At 42.4% G+C, this 18,075-nt stretch overlaps 2 protein-coding genes across 9 annotated transcripts in view; one reads left to right on the top strand and one right to left on the bottom strand.

The window, feature by feature from the left end:
• Positions 1 to 3,214: 3,214 nt before the first annotated feature.
• ndufab1b (NADH:ubiquinone oxidoreductase subunit AB1b) lies at positions 3,215 to 6,457 on the top strand. Its single transcript, XM_031728500.2, has 5 exons — positions 3,215 to 3,437; positions 4,273 to 4,392; positions 4,733 to 4,820; positions 5,969 to 6,084; positions 6,173 to 6,457. Exons 1-4 carry the CDS (start codon positions 3,267 to 3,269, stop codon positions 6,058 to 6,060), a joined length of 471 nt encoding a protein of 156 aa, XP_031584360.1. The 5' UTR covers positions 3,215 to 3,266; the 3' UTR covers positions 6,061 to 6,084; positions 6,173 to 6,457.
• A 3,686-nt stretch (positions 6,458 to 10,143) lies between these two features.
• LOC116311414 (trinucleotide repeat-containing gene 6A protein) overlaps positions 10,144 to 18,075 on the bottom strand; it is a 33,855-nt gene continuing 25,923 nt past the window's right edge. For all 8 annotated transcript variants that reach the window (XM_039610873.1, XM_031728524.2, XM_039610877.1 and 5 more), the window contains 13 exons: positions 17,754 to 17,921; positions 16,031 to 16,150; positions 15,782 to 15,919; positions 15,563 to 15,637; positions 15,296 to 15,470; positions 14,924 to 15,061; positions 14,551 to 14,721; positions 14,326 to 14,466; positions 14,134 to 14,241; positions 13,779 to 14,006; positions 13,479 to 13,549; positions 13,222 to 13,361; positions 10,144 to 12,898 (listed from right to left, as the gene is read on the bottom strand). In XM_039610873.1, the coding sequence (XP_039466807.1) occupies positions 12,550 to 12,898; positions 13,222 to 13,361; positions 13,479 to 13,549; positions 13,779 to 14,006; positions 14,134 to 14,241; positions 14,326 to 14,466; positions 14,551 to 14,721; positions 14,924 to 15,061; positions 15,296 to 15,470; positions 15,563 to 15,637; positions 15,782 to 15,919; positions 16,031 to 16,150; positions 17,754 to 17,921 (2,022 nt within the window). In that variant the 3' untranslated portion in view covers positions 10,144 to 12,549. The remainder of the gene's footprint in view (positions 12,899 to 13,221; positions 13,362 to 13,478; positions 13,550 to 13,778; positions 14,007 to 14,133; positions 14,242 to 14,325; positions 14,467 to 14,550; positions 14,722 to 14,923; positions 15,062 to 15,295; positions 15,471 to 15,562; positions 15,638 to 15,781; positions 15,920 to 16,030; positions 16,151 to 17,753; positions 17,922 to 18,075) is intronic.

Raw genomic sequence — 18,075 nt, 5'->3', positions numbered from 1 at the left:
CTACTACTACTACTACTACTACTACTAATAATAATAATAATAATAATAAAAGCTTTTATAAACAACAACTGTCTGTATATTTTGTGATAGGTTCGGGGATTTTTTTTATGATTTCTCCAATGAGACTAAAAACACTGAGGGTTAAGCTGGGTTTAACTGAAGTGGTGGCCCGAAAAACTACATGCGCTGTGCAGCAGGGGCGGTTCTAGAAGGGTGGCATGGGAAGTGCCACCCTAAAATAATCCCTTGCCACCCCAAGTGCCACCCCAGTTTTGCATATGACAGTGTTGTTTATTAAAATAGGATAGCATTAACACTTTGAGCGTAGTTACAGTCAACAGTGAATATAAATGCTAAAACTGAATATATTGCATAGTGTTACCCCCCCACACACACACACCTTTAACAAATGGTTCAGCCCATAGCAGGACCGGCTTTTTTCTTGTTTTCAGTAGCAAGTGATGCTTATGATTGTTCCAGAGCACATTTTGAACAACACCATGGGGATTTCAGATTTCACACAGGTAGTTGGTTGTAACACTCTGGAAATGGAATGAAGATGAGTGTTATTAACCCTCTGTGGTCCACGGACACGCTGCACCTCCAAATCACATGACTGATTTAAGCTGGCACAGCAACAAGCTGCAGCCACGCTGAGTCTCTATTTCAGCCCATATTGAAAGTTCGGACTTCAAAGTTTTTAAATTTTAATTACAGCCCAGTAAATCCAGAGTTATGATAATATACATAAGCCATGCTTTTTTCTAAATACTGTCATCACGTTTTTTTCTGTGTGTATGTTTTTTTTAAAGCGTTTTCTAAGGACAGCGCGAAAACAGTAAAGAAAGAAAAAAAGCCACCTCTTTCCTATCGGTGGAAAAATGTACCATGTCGACCAATTTAAAAAAAAGTCAACACGTGGGATTTGGTTGTTTAGGAAGAGGGGAGAGTTTTGGGAGTGATGGTAACGGCAACGAGACAGAGCGAGCGAGAGAGAAAGAGAGAGTTTAGATGTGGGAGATTTATGAGGTTTAGTGTGGAGTGTATAGTTAGTGTGTTGTGTTGTCTTGTGTAGTTGTTCTGTTGTGTGGTCGTTGTTTTGTTTTGTGTGTCAGTGAGGCCACTAATAAATGTCACAAAGGCACATTTGCAATGTAGACACTGTCAATAAGCAGAGAACCAGCGGAGTGATACACCTCCTGTTGTCAGGCCTGCAGGTTTATCCCTGTGCTGTTCGCCTCTGTCTTTTGGTGGAAAAACATTTTTTTACTGCCACACATAATTTGTGACACCTGATTGTTCTCTCATTTTAGTTTTAGTAATATTTTTAAATGGTTGTACAAAATGGAAAAAAAAACAGCAGGTGTATTGGCTGCATTTTTAGATAAATAGTTGTATATGTTTATAAATGTACAATTTATATTTGCATTTCAAGTTATAAACATTTACTCAACATGTCTGTGGTTTTTTTACAGTAAAAAAATACTACCAGGATTTTAAGTTCTTTGTGTGATTTCAGATCAGTAATACTAATGCAGTATGTCAGTGAAAAAAACAACTAAATGTGAGGTTGAGCTGAAAAGAATGATACCAAACAAGGCAAGGGGGAAAAAATAAAATGAAACAATCTGAGGGTGAAATACAAACGTAAACTCAAAAGGAGTCAAAAATGGCCGGTTGTATTTCAATCCTCAGTGGGTTAATCCAACAAATCGTGAAAAATTAGATTTAAATTTTTGTTCATGACAGTGCAGATTTCTGACATTCTGTGTAATTTAAGCTGTAACAACATGATTGTTTTCTAACAAAAAACAGTGTGAAACTTAAGTTAGACTTGTGTTTGTAAATGAACCGCCCCATGTTGTGTAGCTTTCTGGATTTTATACTTATTGGGCTACATATTTATTTATTATACAGGCTGTACAGTACATAAGATCAAAACTCACATGTTTTATGTAACTAAAGTGTGTAATTATGTGGGATACAGACAATAATTAAGTTATAGACTATATTTATATGAAAAGCGTGTATACTTACTGCATTTGAATCATTTTAACCATATGTAACCACCTGCATATGTGTATGGAAAAAAAGGCTTTGTTTTTGCCACCCTATTTGATTGCTTTGCCACCCTCATTCCACCCTAAGAAAATTTCTCTAGATCCGCCCCTGGTGCAGCGGTGATGAGGAAACTTAAAAACAAGATCCTGGAGGAGTGTTTTTAAACAGCCGGGACCTTCAGAGAGCGGAAGAGCAGAGGAAGAGATTCTGGACACTCGAGGGTTTTTGTCAGAGGATATGTTATTCAGGCAGGTGGGACGGAAGTAGAAGAAACAGGAAGATGAAAAGGGCTGTGGCTCTTACAAACTGAAGTGTAATCTGCCTGAAACCCTGGAGACATCACTGCTACCTGGATCTAGCAATCAGGCAGTCAAAATTCCCAGAGGAGGCAGAGAAAAAGCAGACACAGGGAAAAACACAGAAACACAGCTTCCATGGGAGCTTCCATGTCTGATAAACTGAGCCTAAAAGTTTGTCGCTGTCCATTTTTATTATCTAATTTTTGTAGACTTCATAACTTCATTTTAGCAGTATTATTGTACACCTAAAGAGCTGAAAGCACTTCTATACTTGTTTTTGTTTCATTTGCACAATCCAAGTCTTGTTTTATGAATGTGAAAATCTCCCAAGAGGGACATCATTACTCTCAAAGCATACTATGATGACCTTTTCTCGAAGTTAGATTATTTTTTTTAGGTTTCCTTCTAATATAACGCTCATTGTTCAATATACACTCTGATGTGCATCTGCAGCTCACAAAACGTGCAGGAATATTCGACGTCGTGTGTAAACATCTCCGGTGTTTGTTTGGTTTTTTACTGGATATATCTTATGAATTATTTGAAAAATAAACTTTATTGCCACATTAAAAGAAGATATGAAGTGGAGCAAGTGTCGTTTTACTCATTTAGATAATCATAAAACGACTCTGTGATCGATTAGTCTTCCCTGGATTGAATCCTTGCTCTTTAACGTTTTTATTTTCCAGTTAAATCAAAGTCATTGGCAGGTTCTCAGTACCCATGTGCTCGTGGTGAGAAATGGACGGGGTTTAAATTAAAAAAAAAAAAAAAAGCGCAGATAAAGCGACAAATTAGAAATAAACACAAGGTTTGCACTGTGCGCATGCGCAACGCGAAGCCCTTGACCCGCTTTTCTTCTTCTTCGCCTCGCACGCTGGTAGCTCCTAGTAACTGCTCTCCGTCATGGCGGCTCGTGTCCTGCAGCAGTGTGTCCGCTCCTTCGCTCGGCCCTCGCTGAGGCTTTGCTCCAATAACCTCGCATTAAGAGTTACTGCCGCCCCGGCGGCGGCTGTTCACCGACCTCTCTCCTTCGCTGCAGACAGCCGGAGGACGCGGTGGCTCGTCCAGAGCCGGGTGAGTCTCCGGTAACATTGAACCATCGCGGCCTAGCCGCTGTGACCTACCGATGTCTTTCAGAGCTGTGGGGCCAGCCTAGCCCGCTGAGAGTTCACGGTGTCACACGAGCAGCCTATTTCGCTTTGAACGACTCTGTGTTGTTGTGGCAGAGAAACACGAAACACTGAGGGGTTTGCTTTTAAAAACGGAACAGCCATGTTTTCCCTGTTGGCTAGCTAGCTAGTTAGCAAAGTCGGTGATTTCATTGACAGACTTGTGTTGTTGCACTTGCAACTTCATTCTTTAACCGAGCCTAGCACTGCACGACTGATTCTGGCTAAACACCAGATACTAATGTGCAGCAAGGTAAAGCACTGTTGCAGTGCGGATGTTATTATGTATTACGTTAAGTGTGTTTGTATAACACTGTTAGAATAATGTTACAGGTGTTTTAGCAAGCTGTGCACAACCTGAAGTGGGTGTGCAGCGTTGTAAGTGAACACTAATGCGCTGATAAATGCGTTTAATTGCAAATTTAGTCAAATGAAACCATAATGCAATAATTACAGTTGAGATAATAAAGTCAGCCACACATTAAAAGCTTGAAAAGCAGCACAGATTTCCTCTTGGTCAAAGTTAAGTAAGATTTAAGTTTTATTTTGAAACTTGGATAAACTTTTTCCAGCCTTTACATCTGTACTGTTGCACAGTGTACTCGAAGTTATTGCTTCTTTTCACACTGTATGTAGTACACTCTCACTTGAGGCAAGCTAATGTATAGGCTGCATGATCACAACCCCCCACTCCCCTCTGCACTAATAATTTCTTCCCTTTTCTTCTTGGCAATCCTTAGATCCCCTCGGTGGGTGTGCTGTGCCGACAGTACGGAGACCTGCCCCCCCTCACTCTAGAAACCATCAAAGAACGAGTCATGTATGTACTCAAGCTCTACGACAAGATCAACCCAGAGAAGGTGAGAACAGCAAGAGACCTTCAGTGAATTCTAGCTGAAAGATGTATGAATATAACACGTTCACAGGTATCTGTGAGGTGAAATTAGGCAATCGCGACTCATCCCTATCCAGAATGGCTCATGGAAATTGTTTTTGAAAAGTTTGCTGTTTTTAATGTATTAAATGTAATAAAAATTAGATTTTTAACTTGGAAAAATAATCTAAAATTAATACTATCATTCCTCATGTAGATTTGGTTTGTTTTATTTTGTAAAGCACCCTGAAATGCCTGTAGTGTTTGCAAGTTTCTGTATAAGTAAGCTTGAATTTCTAACCCTCTGGTTGGTTTCTGTTCCACAGCTGCAGACGAGCTCTCACTTCATGAAAGATTTGGGTTTGGACAGCTTGGACCAGGTGGAGATCATCATGGCCATGGAAGATGAGTTTGGTGAGAGCAAACCTCTTTACACTGCATAGAAAACTATTCCAAACTGTGGCTCTAGGCATTAAGTCAGCAAAAGAGATGTTTCTGACTCCTACAGTGCAGTGCAGAATGTGACTGCTGTTGTACTGCCACAGTGGAAGTAATTGAATAGGAATCTTAGATTTGCCTGCATGTGTGGATATGAAACACCAGTCTTGCAGTCTTCCTACCTGTTGACTGTCAAAGTGCTGTCAAGGTTGTCTTCAGAGGGTAAATGTGGCGCTCTGTGTGGACGTCCCACATAAAGCAAGATTTACTCCTGTGGTAGAAACACTGTAGTACACATCATTCTACAGTATTTATTTGTTGGATTCATCTTGAAAACTGATTTAGAAAGTGATTGAAGGTTGCAGTTTGTTGCTTTTTACTTTTTGACTTGTAATAATTCTGCAGATTTAAATGAATCAGGAATCTGTACTTTTGATAAATGGCTGATTTATATAATCTGTTTGGGAAGTAAATAGTAAACAGGGATGAGGAGATGGAGCAGCCATTCTGCTAATTAGAAGGTTGGTGGTTTGATCCGAAGCATCTTGGGGCAAGATACTGAACCTGAAACTTCAGTGTGTTTATTGGAGTGTGAATGAGACGTGTTGTATGAAGTGCTGTTAGCGCTCTATAAGAATCAGTCCATTTAGCATGAGTGCACACAGGAGCCTCAGTGGTGACTTCTTAGTCAAATGGCAGATTTGATAACTGTACATCAGGGCTAATGCACTTCCATACAAGGTCAAGGCCAGGTCAAGAGGTAAAAGGAAGTCCTTTCAGAGCCTTTGTCTAAACCTCTGTCCTGGGCGGATTTATAGTATGCTGAGAACAGGGTTCTTAGAGGGTTCTAGAGTCATTTTTGGCAGTTAGCAGAAAATTTAAATCAGAATCAAATGACTTTTTTTTTCTTATTTTAATCAGTTAGTGCATCAGTGCAGTGACTCTTAAGATAACAGACTAACAGCTTTTAATGTGTGACCATAACCCCCACAGGTGAGGACGTAGTACCAGCGAGATGTTTGCGACCATCTGTGCAGAAAGCCGCTTATTCGTCCAGCATTATCGATGCATGTCACATGGCTTCTTTAGCACACGCCGTAACCAATAACTTGTTTGTGCTGCAGGCTTTGAGATCCCAGATGCAGAAGCAGAGAAGTTGATGACTCCTGAGGAGATCGTACAGTACGTCGCAGACAAGAAAGACGTTTATGAGTAATCTGCTCTGTAGCACACCACAGAGGCAAGTCACCACCAGGCCCCGTTTTCTCTGTCTTTGGTCACATGTTGTTGTGTCGGGGCTCAATTTATATTCCTTTGTGCCCACATAGGGTCACCTCCACCCCACCCACCCAACACGAAGTTCTTGTGAAGCAGATGGGCGCCAAACAGTTTCCTACTTCATCAACTCTTGTGTCCATTATGGCGACGTTGGCTTCAGCTGTCTCGTGTTTGACTGTATTTAAATGAACATGTTCAGGCGAGCTTGGAGATAAAAAATTCAATATTAAACAAGATTATATCACTGGTTTGATTTATTGTTCTTATTTCAGCTTCACCCTGTGGTCCCATGTACAATTTGTCGTTAATAGATCAATAAAGACACATGCTGTACACTTCTGTGTCTGCTGTTACTCAGCTTCGGGTCCAAATCAAAAGGAACATTTTCTCTAATTAGGACCCACATTCAGCTGCAGTTCTTTTAGATGACGTTTCCACTGGCTGGGATTTGAAATAACTACTTTCATTTCTCATTTACTTTGGGTTGTAAGCAGACTGAAGCTTGATGCTGGGAGGCTCACACACACCACCTACATCCACGACATACTCCTGACCTGTCAAAGGAAAAAAAGCTCCCAAAAATACAGCTTTAGGAACCCCAGGTTTATACTTGACCATATATAAAGCTGAAATAGCTCCACATCATTAATCAGTAAATACTTTAAAGTGTCAAAAATAAACTCACAACTAAAACATTTACACAAAAAATAATTAGCAAACCCACTGGGGGAGTTGACCGAAACTGAATTCTTTCAATTTAAGACAGATTTCTATAACCAGACCAAATTAAAAGCTTTTCTTAGAGTAACCAAAGCATTCAGAGGGCTTTAAAGCCTGATGTCACAGGAAACATCACCTTGTCTTGAGAGGTGGTCGCAGCAAACAAAAGCAGCAGCTACTTTCAGCTGCTCCCTCGTTCACAGCAGCATGTCTGCATCTCCTGAAGCCAGAGATGATGTTGAGAGCACGAAGCACAAGTTTTCAGTCACACGGAGAGAAATAAAGACTCTGGGAGGCGGCCGCTGTGTGTTAGTCTTTTATTGAGGGTTGTACCCAAGTTATACAGCTTTGTATGCTGGCTGCAGAAGCCAGCGGGTTACAAACAGTAATTCAGTATACGAGTACAGCCAACAGAAGACCTACTACTCACTACTCTACACCTTAGTACAGATTCTCTTAAGAGCAGTAAAATCCAGAAGAAAGAAAATAAAGAGGAAAAAAAAAAATACAGAACAAACCAAGCAACAAAAGGAAGGAGATTAAAAGGATTAAAATGAAACCAAACAAGTAGACAGCATCAGAGGAGACATTCATTATTAGAGCACACTGGAGTTGGTGTTTTATACCATTAATATCAGGCGACTTCGTTTATTTTGTCAATTTTATACCCATACAAATAAAGATTGTCCTTCAAAAAGTGCAGATTCCACCGAAGTTTAAAGATAAAATCCTTTGATGACCCGAGGAAGACATTTGAAAATAAAAAGGTACTTCCTGTTTTTGTTTGCAAGAGAGGAAGACGCCCCCCTCGTTGATTATAGACACTGTACGATTATATTCTCATATATATATTTTATATATAGTTTCAACAGTCTCCCAAAGCGATGTGCATAATAGGTTTACAGGTGATCCAACTACACACTGGATTGATAGAATCTCTATAAAAAGAAAAAAAAGCACTGTAGTCGTGTAAAATTTGCAGTCTCACCGGCCTCGCTCGAGCTGCGAGAAAAATCGACAAAATGGACTTTTGCAAATCTTAACCTGTCCTCTTCCTCCTGCTACAACTGGCCCGCCATTTGCTAGGTAATAAAGGTTTTTCAGTTTGTATTATTATTATTATTAGTAGCTGTACTAGCTGTACAATTTAACGATGGCACGACACGTTTGAGGAATATTAGTGGGAATCCCATTTCAGCGGTGTTTACTCATTTTTTGGGAATTTTTTTTTTGTTTTTGTTTTATTTAAAGACAGGAAAAAAAAGAAGAAGAAAAACCCAAGGTGGACATGGAAGCCTGGGTTCAAACACTCCACTGCATAGTCTCTCTGAGCGACACCCACCCTTTCCCCTGATAAACCCACCCTTCCCTCCCCACCCGCCCACATCTTTGTGCTGGTTAGACTAAAGCTTTTCAGGGTTTGTTTGTGTGTTCATACTAAATGTAAAATGACAAAAAAAACAAAACAAAGACAGCAGATTCTCACAGTTTTTGTATTTTTTCTTTTTTGTTTGTTTTTTTTGTTTGTTTTTTTCTGTTTTTCCTGTCAAAAAAATAAGCCTTAGCGCTTTTTGATCGACTAGGAGCCGTCAGGTGTGTTATGATATAATATAGCATTTACTCACAGGATATTTAAGTCAAGAGAAACACAAAAAAGTCACATTATTTTTTTCTTAAACATTAAAAAGTAGTAGAGTATCACCAGCCAGCTTCCCACCTGCCCGCTACTTCCTTTTCCTTTCCTTCCCCTCGTCTGGCCCTGTCGGGAAGCTGCTTGGCAGCCCTGGGGATTGTACATTGCTCGTGGTGGTTTTCACTTTACTAAAAAGGTTTTCCTCACATCATCCTTTTGCAAATGACTTTTTTAACTTTTTTTTTTTTTTAATCTTCAAGCATTTAATATTGTCCAGCTTTTTAAGTACACGTATGCACACGTACACAACTACAACCAAACAACAACAAAAAAGGATTTATCCCTTTCCTTCCCTCCCTCCTCGATTTGGCATGATGATGTATTCACTCACACACAAACGCACTCTCACGCAGGCTGACAGTAGATACAAACACGATTATGGAACCAAAACAGTAACAACATTATTGAGAGGCGTTTTCCAGACGTTGCTTGTCCCTTCTCTAACAGCACAGCAATGCTGCCGCCTGAGCTGCTGATCTGGGGTCAGCCTTTGTCCCGGTAATAGTTAAAAGAAAAAAGGATACTGAGGATGGACAAAGTTGCTCTCAAATCAGCGCCAGGAACGACAGCGCTGCCAAAAATCAGAATGAACAAAGTGTAAAGTAATGTCATTGAGCAGTAAGGGAATATAGACAGTTTAGAGCCCACCCTCCCCTCCCCCCCGCCTCAGACCTGTCAGTTATGAGTCTCCTCTCCCTGTAGTTAAGCTTAGGAGTTGGAGAGGAGGAGCTGATCCTGGATAAGCCGGCGAGGAGGCAAAAGTGCAACCCTTTGTCCCTGAAAAGCCAGGAAGAAGCAGCCAATCGCGAGTCGCGTCCCCTCCTCGCCTCGTTTCAGTCAAACGACACCACGGCAGCAGTGACTGCTGCTCAATTTCTCAAAAGAAAAAAATTACAAAAAAAATTTGTTTTTTGTTGCCCCTCATGCACGTTGGAGGCTGCGCTGTCTTTTATACTTTTACAAACCGTTTCAGCTACATTCAGGCCCAGCTCAGAGCCGGAGGTGCACCAACCAAGGGAGACCAACAAAGCACCATCTTCTCGAATCACAGTACACACACGCACGCACGCACACACACACACACTCTACCCTGTCGAATACTCACAGGCGCACCTTCTCCATCAGACAGACCTGGAAATCTAAACATCTGTCGTTTTGCTTTCTGCTCGCTCGGCCTTTTTCCTCTAAAATCCCACCCAAGTGCAAAATCCAAGGCTCCTCAGTTCAACGTGTCAGACTAAAACTAACAACAACAACAACAACAAAAAAAGCTCAGATGTTCCACTTGATAACAACTGTTCAACACAACAACAACAAATACAAATAAGAGATAAATGTATGTATTTATATATATATATATATATATATATTTATAAGCAAAGAGATCTGGAATTAAGTAAACTAATTTTTTTGTATGATTGAATTATTTGGTAGAGAGCGGTTCAATACTGGCACACACCACTGTCAAGTCTGGCTAATACTCAAGGTTCTGTCTCACTGCGTTTACTTTGAAGTTGTTAAATATTCACGGGCTAAGCTTAAAAAATAAAAAACTAAAGCTTCTAGTACTTCTGAAATAAGAACCTACATGAGAGAGGAGGACTGGGGGGCGACACGCACAAACACGATGAAGAAAGGATAATTAAGGTCCATGGCTTCGCTAATGCTGACTCCTCGTTCATGCACCCCTCTGACACTTCTCACCCCCCCCCCACCGACCCTAACAAACAAATTGTGCATCAAAGTAACTAAACAATCACTGGTAGATAAATCTGTTATTCTCTTGTTGTGAAGAAAAACGCCACTGGTGGATTTTACATTCACGCTGTTCTCATGCAAAACCTCCACATTTCACATTCACACACACACACACGTACGTCAGGAACTTCAGATGAGTACCCCACCCTCCCCCCCTTTGCCCCAAAGGAAAGAAAATAAAACAGTACAATACAATCATATTCATTTTGTAAACAGGTAGAAGCCACTTGACTTGTTGTTGCATCTTCGGACACAATTAGGATCAAGGCAATGAAATGTGGACGACTTTTTTTTACTGTTAAAATATTTTCTTCAACCAAAACGAGAGTTTTGTTTTTTTTGGATTTTTGTTTTTGTTTTTCTCTTCGTTCCATTTTTTTTTTCAAAACACCATTTGTGGCAATGAGAGAAATTTAAAAAAAAAAAAAGAAAAGCGAGTAATGTTTGTTAAACAGCTAAAACATTGTGACACATGGTAGAAGAGGGAGAAAAAAATAAAAAATAAACGCCTCTCAGTAGGCCATGTGAATGCGAGAGGCTACAGTATGCATAGATACAGAGTCGCCTTTCTCTTGGTTTATAAGTCTGACGAGACACGACGATTTCCCCGCTCACAGTCACGCGCTCACGCATTAAACGATCCCCACTCTTGATTTTTTTAAACATCAGTGGAGGAGGAGGAAGAGTAGGAGGAGAGGGAATGCCGGGAGTGTCCTCGACCTCCCCCTCCCCACACACCCCACCTCCCTCCCTCAAAAGACAGCATATTGAAAGCAGTGTGTTGAGCTTCTCCAGCTTAAAGCAGTTATTTGGCAGAGAGAGAGTGAGAGAGAGAGATAGAGAGAACAAAAACAAAACAAACTTACAGACCTTTACATAGTTCAGTGCTAGAAGTTGTATTTTCCTTTCCTACAAGGAGTAGTAGTTTTTTTCTTTAATTCAAACTACAAGGGGGGGAAAACTGGCTTGATTTCCTGAGAACCATTGCTGGTTATTTAGCAGACAAAAAGAGGAATAGTTCAAAATAACCAACGCCATGGCCAAAAAACACTGATCCGAATTCCCAGAGTTACAAAGCATCGTCTTCATCCTCAGTAAGAGTTGTTTTTTTTAAACTTTTTCTGTTTTTAAAAATTTTTATCTTTTTTTTTTAAAAGCATTTTTAAATTTTTTTTGTGCATTTTTAAAAATTTTATTCCATCTTCTCTTTAAAATGAAGAATGAACACACTTTCTGCCTCCCAAGTCTTGTAAACAAGAGGTTGCAGTGTGGCACCTCCAAAACATTGAAAGCCTATTCTGAAAGTGCTGTTCCCCCCCCTCCCCCCCACTAAAACCTGCCTGCCAGGGGGCTAATGAGAAAGGGAGGGAGGGGGAGGGGCTTGCTAGATAGACCCCGCCTCCCTATAGTAGGGTGGGCGGGGCTTACTAGTCCCAGCTGCGGCTACAGTCCTTTGCACTGCAGAGCTCAACTTTCTTTAGTTTTAAAACAAAATTGGTGCAATACTTTTAATGTCACTTGAACTATCACCAGATAATCATCCTAAGTCAGGTTTAATTCTTTAACTATCTGTTGATCTTGAACTCCACGACAACGCAGTAAGGTAGGCGTGCCAAGGCAGAGAGGAGCGCACACGTACTCATTCACAGCTCACGCGCGCGCACACACACAGTAATTCTCACAAACACACACAGTAAGGACCTCAATGAGTAAACAGCTACACTGGAAAAAACTGGCTGCTCCCTCTATATTGCAGATTATACTGAGAAAAAACACAACACATTCAGTGCAAAGTTAAAAAAGCTCATACTCCAACATTGTCAGCAAACAAATGCAAAAAAAAAAAAAAGTAAAACAAAAAAATAAAATGTTAAAAAGAATTGGAATTCAAATAAACATGACGAATGAAACAAAAAATATATATAATAATAATGAGCTCGATTGAAGCTTTTTTTCGGTCTGAAAGAGCACTACCTGGAGGCAAATATCCATCCGTTCACATTATAGAATTGGCCTGCATGATTCAAGTATTCCGACTGATATGTTTTTGGGCTAAAACAAAGTGGACATATGTGCAGAGAGAGAAACGTAACTTGTTTTCCACAGGGGAGACCCCGTTTTGTTGAATATCTTGTAAATGAGAAAGAGTCCAACTAGTGCCATTGCATTTATAGAACTACATTTGTGTCTCTATTCTGCTGATTATTGATAATTCTCTACTGACCCTTCCCCGAGCCTGTTTCACTGGCAGGCAGCTCACATGGAGTCCCCACCCCCTGTCAGGTGATCCACTGGGAGGAAGGAGGTGATTGGAGAAGGGCTGCTGATCCTCCCTGCCTCGGTGCCACTGGGGGTCCCCCACAGGCTACTGGAATAGTTGGGCCCACCCCAGAGGGAGGAGCTGTGAAGGTCGCTGCTGTTCCACTGGTTGGGTTCAGAAGCACGGCTTGGAAAGGGGTGAGACTGATCCATTCTGCTCTGAGAGGAGCCGAGGGTCTGCCAGCCAGAGGAGGGAGTGGCCATTGACTGCCCTTGTGCAAAGAAACGGCTGATTTCCTCCTCGCTGGCAAACTCAGCCAGAATAGTAGTGTTCCCCAAAACACACCTGTAGAAACAGAGCAGGTTAGACAAGAGTGAGACTTTTTGTCTGTACACAACACCATGTGGCTCTTTTTCCATCCATTTAAACAGCCAACTGTCCATTACTGCAATTCCCCACTTTATTTTGGGAGGGTAATATGCCTGGAAGAATGCACAGGTTATCTGTAAAAGGGACATCTGACTGAGTGTCAAAAAAATCTGTGATTAATCCGTTTATGACAAGTTAATTTGGCATCAACAGCCTGGTTTTATTCAAGGTCATCTGCTCTAAGAGAAGCTGAATAAATAAAAGTAAGAAGTGCCCATATTTCCGTGTGATGGTCTTACATGTGCAGGCTCTTCTGGGCCTTAGCGGCCTCATCCTTGGAGCTGTAGCATACCACAGCGTTACCATGTGGCAGGTTGAGGTGGAATGTGATCAGAGGGCCGTGCTGCAAGCACAGGGTCCTCAATGTAGAGCCGTCAATCTGGGAGAAGGAGAAAGAAAAGTTGAGTTAAACAGGGAAGGTGATGAGAGGTGAAAAATATGTGAAAAAATGGAAGTAATGATTGTGATAACGCTAACAGAATGAAAGTACAACTACCTGAGGTGTGAGATTTTTCAGAACGAGCGTCTGGGTTCTCCCTGAGCTGCTGCTGTCACCCCAACTGGAACCTGTCGATAAATACACCACAGAGTCAATCATCAGCTGGGATAGGACGCTAAAGCTGGTTTTGTGGTCAAGTTGAGGCTGCACAGGAGTGGAGTTGTGCATTTTAAAATTTATCGCAAGCTTCTCTACACAGTCTTGAAATCTTTTGAAAACCAAAAAAAACAAAAAAACAAAGTCTGTTCTGCTCATTTCACAGCACAGAATTAAGGTTAAAGGGTGCGCTTCTCTTACCAGGCGTGTATCTGGACTCAGCGGTGCTCCAGCCCCCCAGCCTCAGGGCAGAGCCATCCCAGCCAGAGGAGGCAGGGCTGGGCTTCTGGCTGGTGAGGCCAGGCGGTGGTCTGGAGGGGGCCGCCACAGACAGCGCCTTGGGAGGCAGGGGGACCTTCCAAAGCTCATGAGCTAGGGAGGAGTTTGACACACTGCTGCCGGGAGACCACTTTGACTCACTGGGTCTGGCTGCAAGGCGAGAACAGAAAAACAACCCGTTTAACAAAGATTTTCAAGTTTAAAATAAATAAATATGGTAAAGAAAACAGTTAAACTTCTCTAAAGCAGAGCCAAACTACACACGGGAAACGCATACCTGAAGTGCTTTGTGCTGTACTGGTGAGGGAACCGCTGTGGCTGGAGGCACGAATGGATGACCAGGCACTGTTAGAAGGCATCGTGGTGTTCAGTGATGAGGATGGCCCTGGAAACATCAGCAGGAGGGGTCAGTGTGGGTCTGTGCTACCATTACAGTTATTGGGAGGGATCTGGCATGTGCGTGGCCTACCGTTGTTCCTGTCCCTGAGGTGGTCTGTGTCGCGGACGGTGTTGATGGAGAGGTTGTTGATGACACTGCCGGGGGTCACATAAGGGTCAGTCTCAGGGTCAATGTTGGGGTAACCTTTCCAAGGCTCCCCGGGCCGGAACTCTGAGGACAAAAAACACATGCAGACGTCAGCAGGGTTCAAAGCAAACACTTTGGGAATTCTGGTGGATTTAAAGGCGTCTGTACCTGGGGGCCAGGTGACAGTGTTTCCATGGGGCGGGGGGGAGTTGGCACGAGGTGGCCAGCCATCGCCCACCGAGCCCATTGATTGGCCGGGAGGACTCAGGGGAGAGGGGCCAGGAGAAATTAAGTCATAGAAGGAGGAGTCCTCCAGACGCAGCCCAGACGACATAGCACCTGTGGGAGAAACAAACATATAAACCATTAAAGCCCGAGTTTAAAGTATGCAGTGAGAAAAAGTGTGGGGATGCTTTAGTCATTTTAAAAACCAATTTTTTTTTCACTGTTTACATAGTAAACATCTCATGGATACCTCCCCCAGAAAGCCAAACAATACCACAGCATGCAATGTGACAAACTATAAATGCTTTGTCTGTACCAGGTTTGCTGGTCTGCTCCGGAGGGTCGGTAGCCCAAAGTTTCTTCAGTCTGGACTGGGGTGGCTCTTTATAGCTCACTCCACCACCACTACCACCAACACCCATGTCCAGGGGTACATTCAGGTTAGAATTCAAGTCTGAGAAACAGGACAGAAGAGTACATGTCAACAGATAATCAAGAACTCCCTGCATATTTTAAAAAGGTAAAACTAAAAGGTAACCCCCAAGATCTATCCTGCTCATGATCATCTTCTTACAAATCTGAGGTCTTAAGTCTAAAGTAAAAAGCATCACTTCACTCCTACACCCAGTCAAACTAGTTTATGATTAGGGTGCCTAATCTGTAATAACAGCAGTAGCAGTTAACTTACTTAAAGGGAAGTTGCTGAAGGATCCAAGAGTGGCAGCATCCTTCAGTATCTCAGGGGTGCTGTGGGACATGTAGTTATCCAGGTACGGCTTGAGGGGCGCGGCCGGCTTCAGCAGCGAGGGGTCCATGTGTCGTGGTGGCTGCATCAGTGATGGAGATGAACCAATTGGACGTGTCTAAGGACAGAAGGTTCACGGTTAGAGAAAGCAACCAAGGAGCTAAGACCACTGAGACAACGAGTATAATTTAGTAGCACCCAGACACACACCTGTTCAGTCTGACGTCCCACAGGCATGGGTCTCTGGCTTTGAACCTTCTGCTGTTGCTGCTGAATGAGAAGACGCTGGAGAGAAATAGAATAATGTAAACCCATCATGCTGTTAATGTTACAGTTAGGAATTATGGCTCCATTTCTGCCATGTTGTTTTCATGTTAAAACTAGAAATAAAAATCTCAAGCTATATACTTCTTTTCTGCCGGTATTTACCTGTAATTGGGTGATCTGGTTGATCTGGTTCATCTGGTTTAGCTGTGTCAGCTGGTTGAGAACGGCCATCTGCTGAGGGCCAAACAGAGGGTTCAGACCACCATTACCTCCCGGGTACTTCAACAGGGATGAAGGAACCTGAACAACAACAATAATTTGGGATTGAGTGTTGGGAAACAATCAGGAGTAAAAGAGACAAGAACTCACTCTGAGTGCGACTTTTGTGCATTTTATTTTTATGTGGGGTACCTGAGCGGACAGGATGGGTGGAGGCACTTGATTACGAAGATTGGGTTGAGGAGGGGGCTGGGACTGGGGGCCACCTCGGCCCTGTGCTACGGTGTTGCCGCCCAACATTGGGTTTACATTCTAATCGGGGGGGAAAAACAAAAAACAACAAAGAAGAAAAATGTAAAACAGTGTAGAAACAACCCTGATAAACAATGAGAATGAATCACACAAGGTTAGACGCTTGTGTGCAGTCAAAGCTTGCCATAAGAAAGAAAACAAACACAAAAAAATCTCCCCCACCATTTGAATATCCCATGACGTCCACTAGAGGGCACACCATTACAACAAGAGAGCTATTTTTATGGATGAGGCTCAGAGCCAACATCAGTTTCTCTGGAGCGGAGTTAAAGTGGGAATTCTCCACCACTATTACCACGGTTGTTGAATTATTCCAGGCATAAGCAGAGCCCATGCTGTGCATAAACATAATTTTTAAACAGGCTACAATCGTTAAAGTTACTAATAAAGCAGCCTGCTGTGGTTATTTTCTCAACCATAACTGCCTGAAAAGGTTTGATCATCCCCCAATCGAAACAAATAATCTGTCTGTCTGTCTCTGATGTCTTTGGTTAGGACTTCATCACACAGCTGTCCCACACCACAAGCAGTGCTGCGGGAGAACAGAGCATCATTAACCCCCCAGCAGTGCTCTGTGTACACTTTTCTGGTGGAAACACAGCTTTGTATTCTTTGCTGCTCAAAAGGAAGACTGCCACCGGTAGTCTTGCCCCTACCTAAAAATAATGGCAAAGCTTTGGTATTACCCATGTGACCAAGGGAAAATCACCGATTTACTACTTTCTTCACATCAAGTGAAAAATCTTCATATCAAACAGGGAATTTCTAACGTCTCAGGACAACTCTCTCTTCATTCTTCTTCACTCACCTGCCCAGCAGCCCCAGAACTAGAGTGGGAAGCAGACGGCCCAGAATTGAGACAAGAGACAGGCTGAGCAGAATTGGAAGGGGAAAGGCTCATGCTTTGATTGGAGGAGAGTTCATCAGAAGCTGGGATATCGTAAGCAGAGGGTGAAAGCTGCAGAAGCAAGGCCAGGTGCACAGCAGATGGACGGTAAGCACACAGGGACAGGAAGCACACCAGCAGCAAAAGAAGCACAGAGGGGGAAGAAGAAAAAGAAGAAAGTTAATCTTTTTTTTTTTTTTTGTAAACCAAAGACAAGTTGAAGGTCGAGGAAAGAGAATCAAATGTGTGAAAACAAAGGAAATAATTGCAGGGAGTGGACAGTGTGGGGAGCAAAAGAGGTACGAGAAGAATGAGAAGCTAAAAATAAGGACGTGATGGTAGAAATGAGATAGCAGGATGAAATAAGAGTTAATAAGAAGCAGCACACTGCGCTAAAGGAAACGCAAGCCAAACTGAGCCGGAACAGTTTGTACAGACATGTGCTTGCTTCTAGTGATAATGATACAACGTGATGAGGAAAGAGTCAAATAAAACACTAGTTTTAGACCAGCAAGCTGCTCTGTATTAAAACCCCCATTGTGAGGCACTGTACAGCCAGAGACACACTTCATTCTACACCTACCCCACCATAACAGCAGACTAAGACATTGCCAAACCCTTTACGAGAATCAGTTATTTACCTCAAGCCTATATATACAGCACAGCTCTGGAAAGAATACACCTTCTACATGCAACTCTGCTCATGCTTCCCCATACCTTGTCATAGTAAGAACTGCGATCCATGGTGGACTCCTTGTGGAGGTGGTGCCGAGACCCAGAATTCTTCCCCATAACTCCATTGAAGTCCCCAATACTGCCCATGTCCATACGCTTGTCCTGCACCATCCCTGCTCCAGTCTTAATGGAGTCATCAGGGGAGTCCCTCTGCAAGAACGAAGCCAAGAAAATGCGATTACGGAGACGGAACAGCATAAATCTTACTTTCTTTGAATCAGGGCTTATTACATTTGAAAATCCAAACACTTCAGCATGCTTCAATGTAGACATGAGTCATCTGGTGGAAAACTAACTTAACGAG

This window comes from Oreochromis aureus, linkage group 4 (assembly GCF_013358895.1).
Source record: "Oreochromis aureus strain Israel breed Guangdong linkage group 4, ZZ_aureus, whole genome shotgun sequence".
NCBI lineage: Eukaryota > Metazoa > Chordata > Actinopteri > Cichliformes > Cichlidae > Oreochromis > Oreochromis aureus.
The sequence above is the reverse complement of the archived record's forward strand: the minus strand, read 5'-3'. Positions and strand labels throughout refer to the sequence as shown.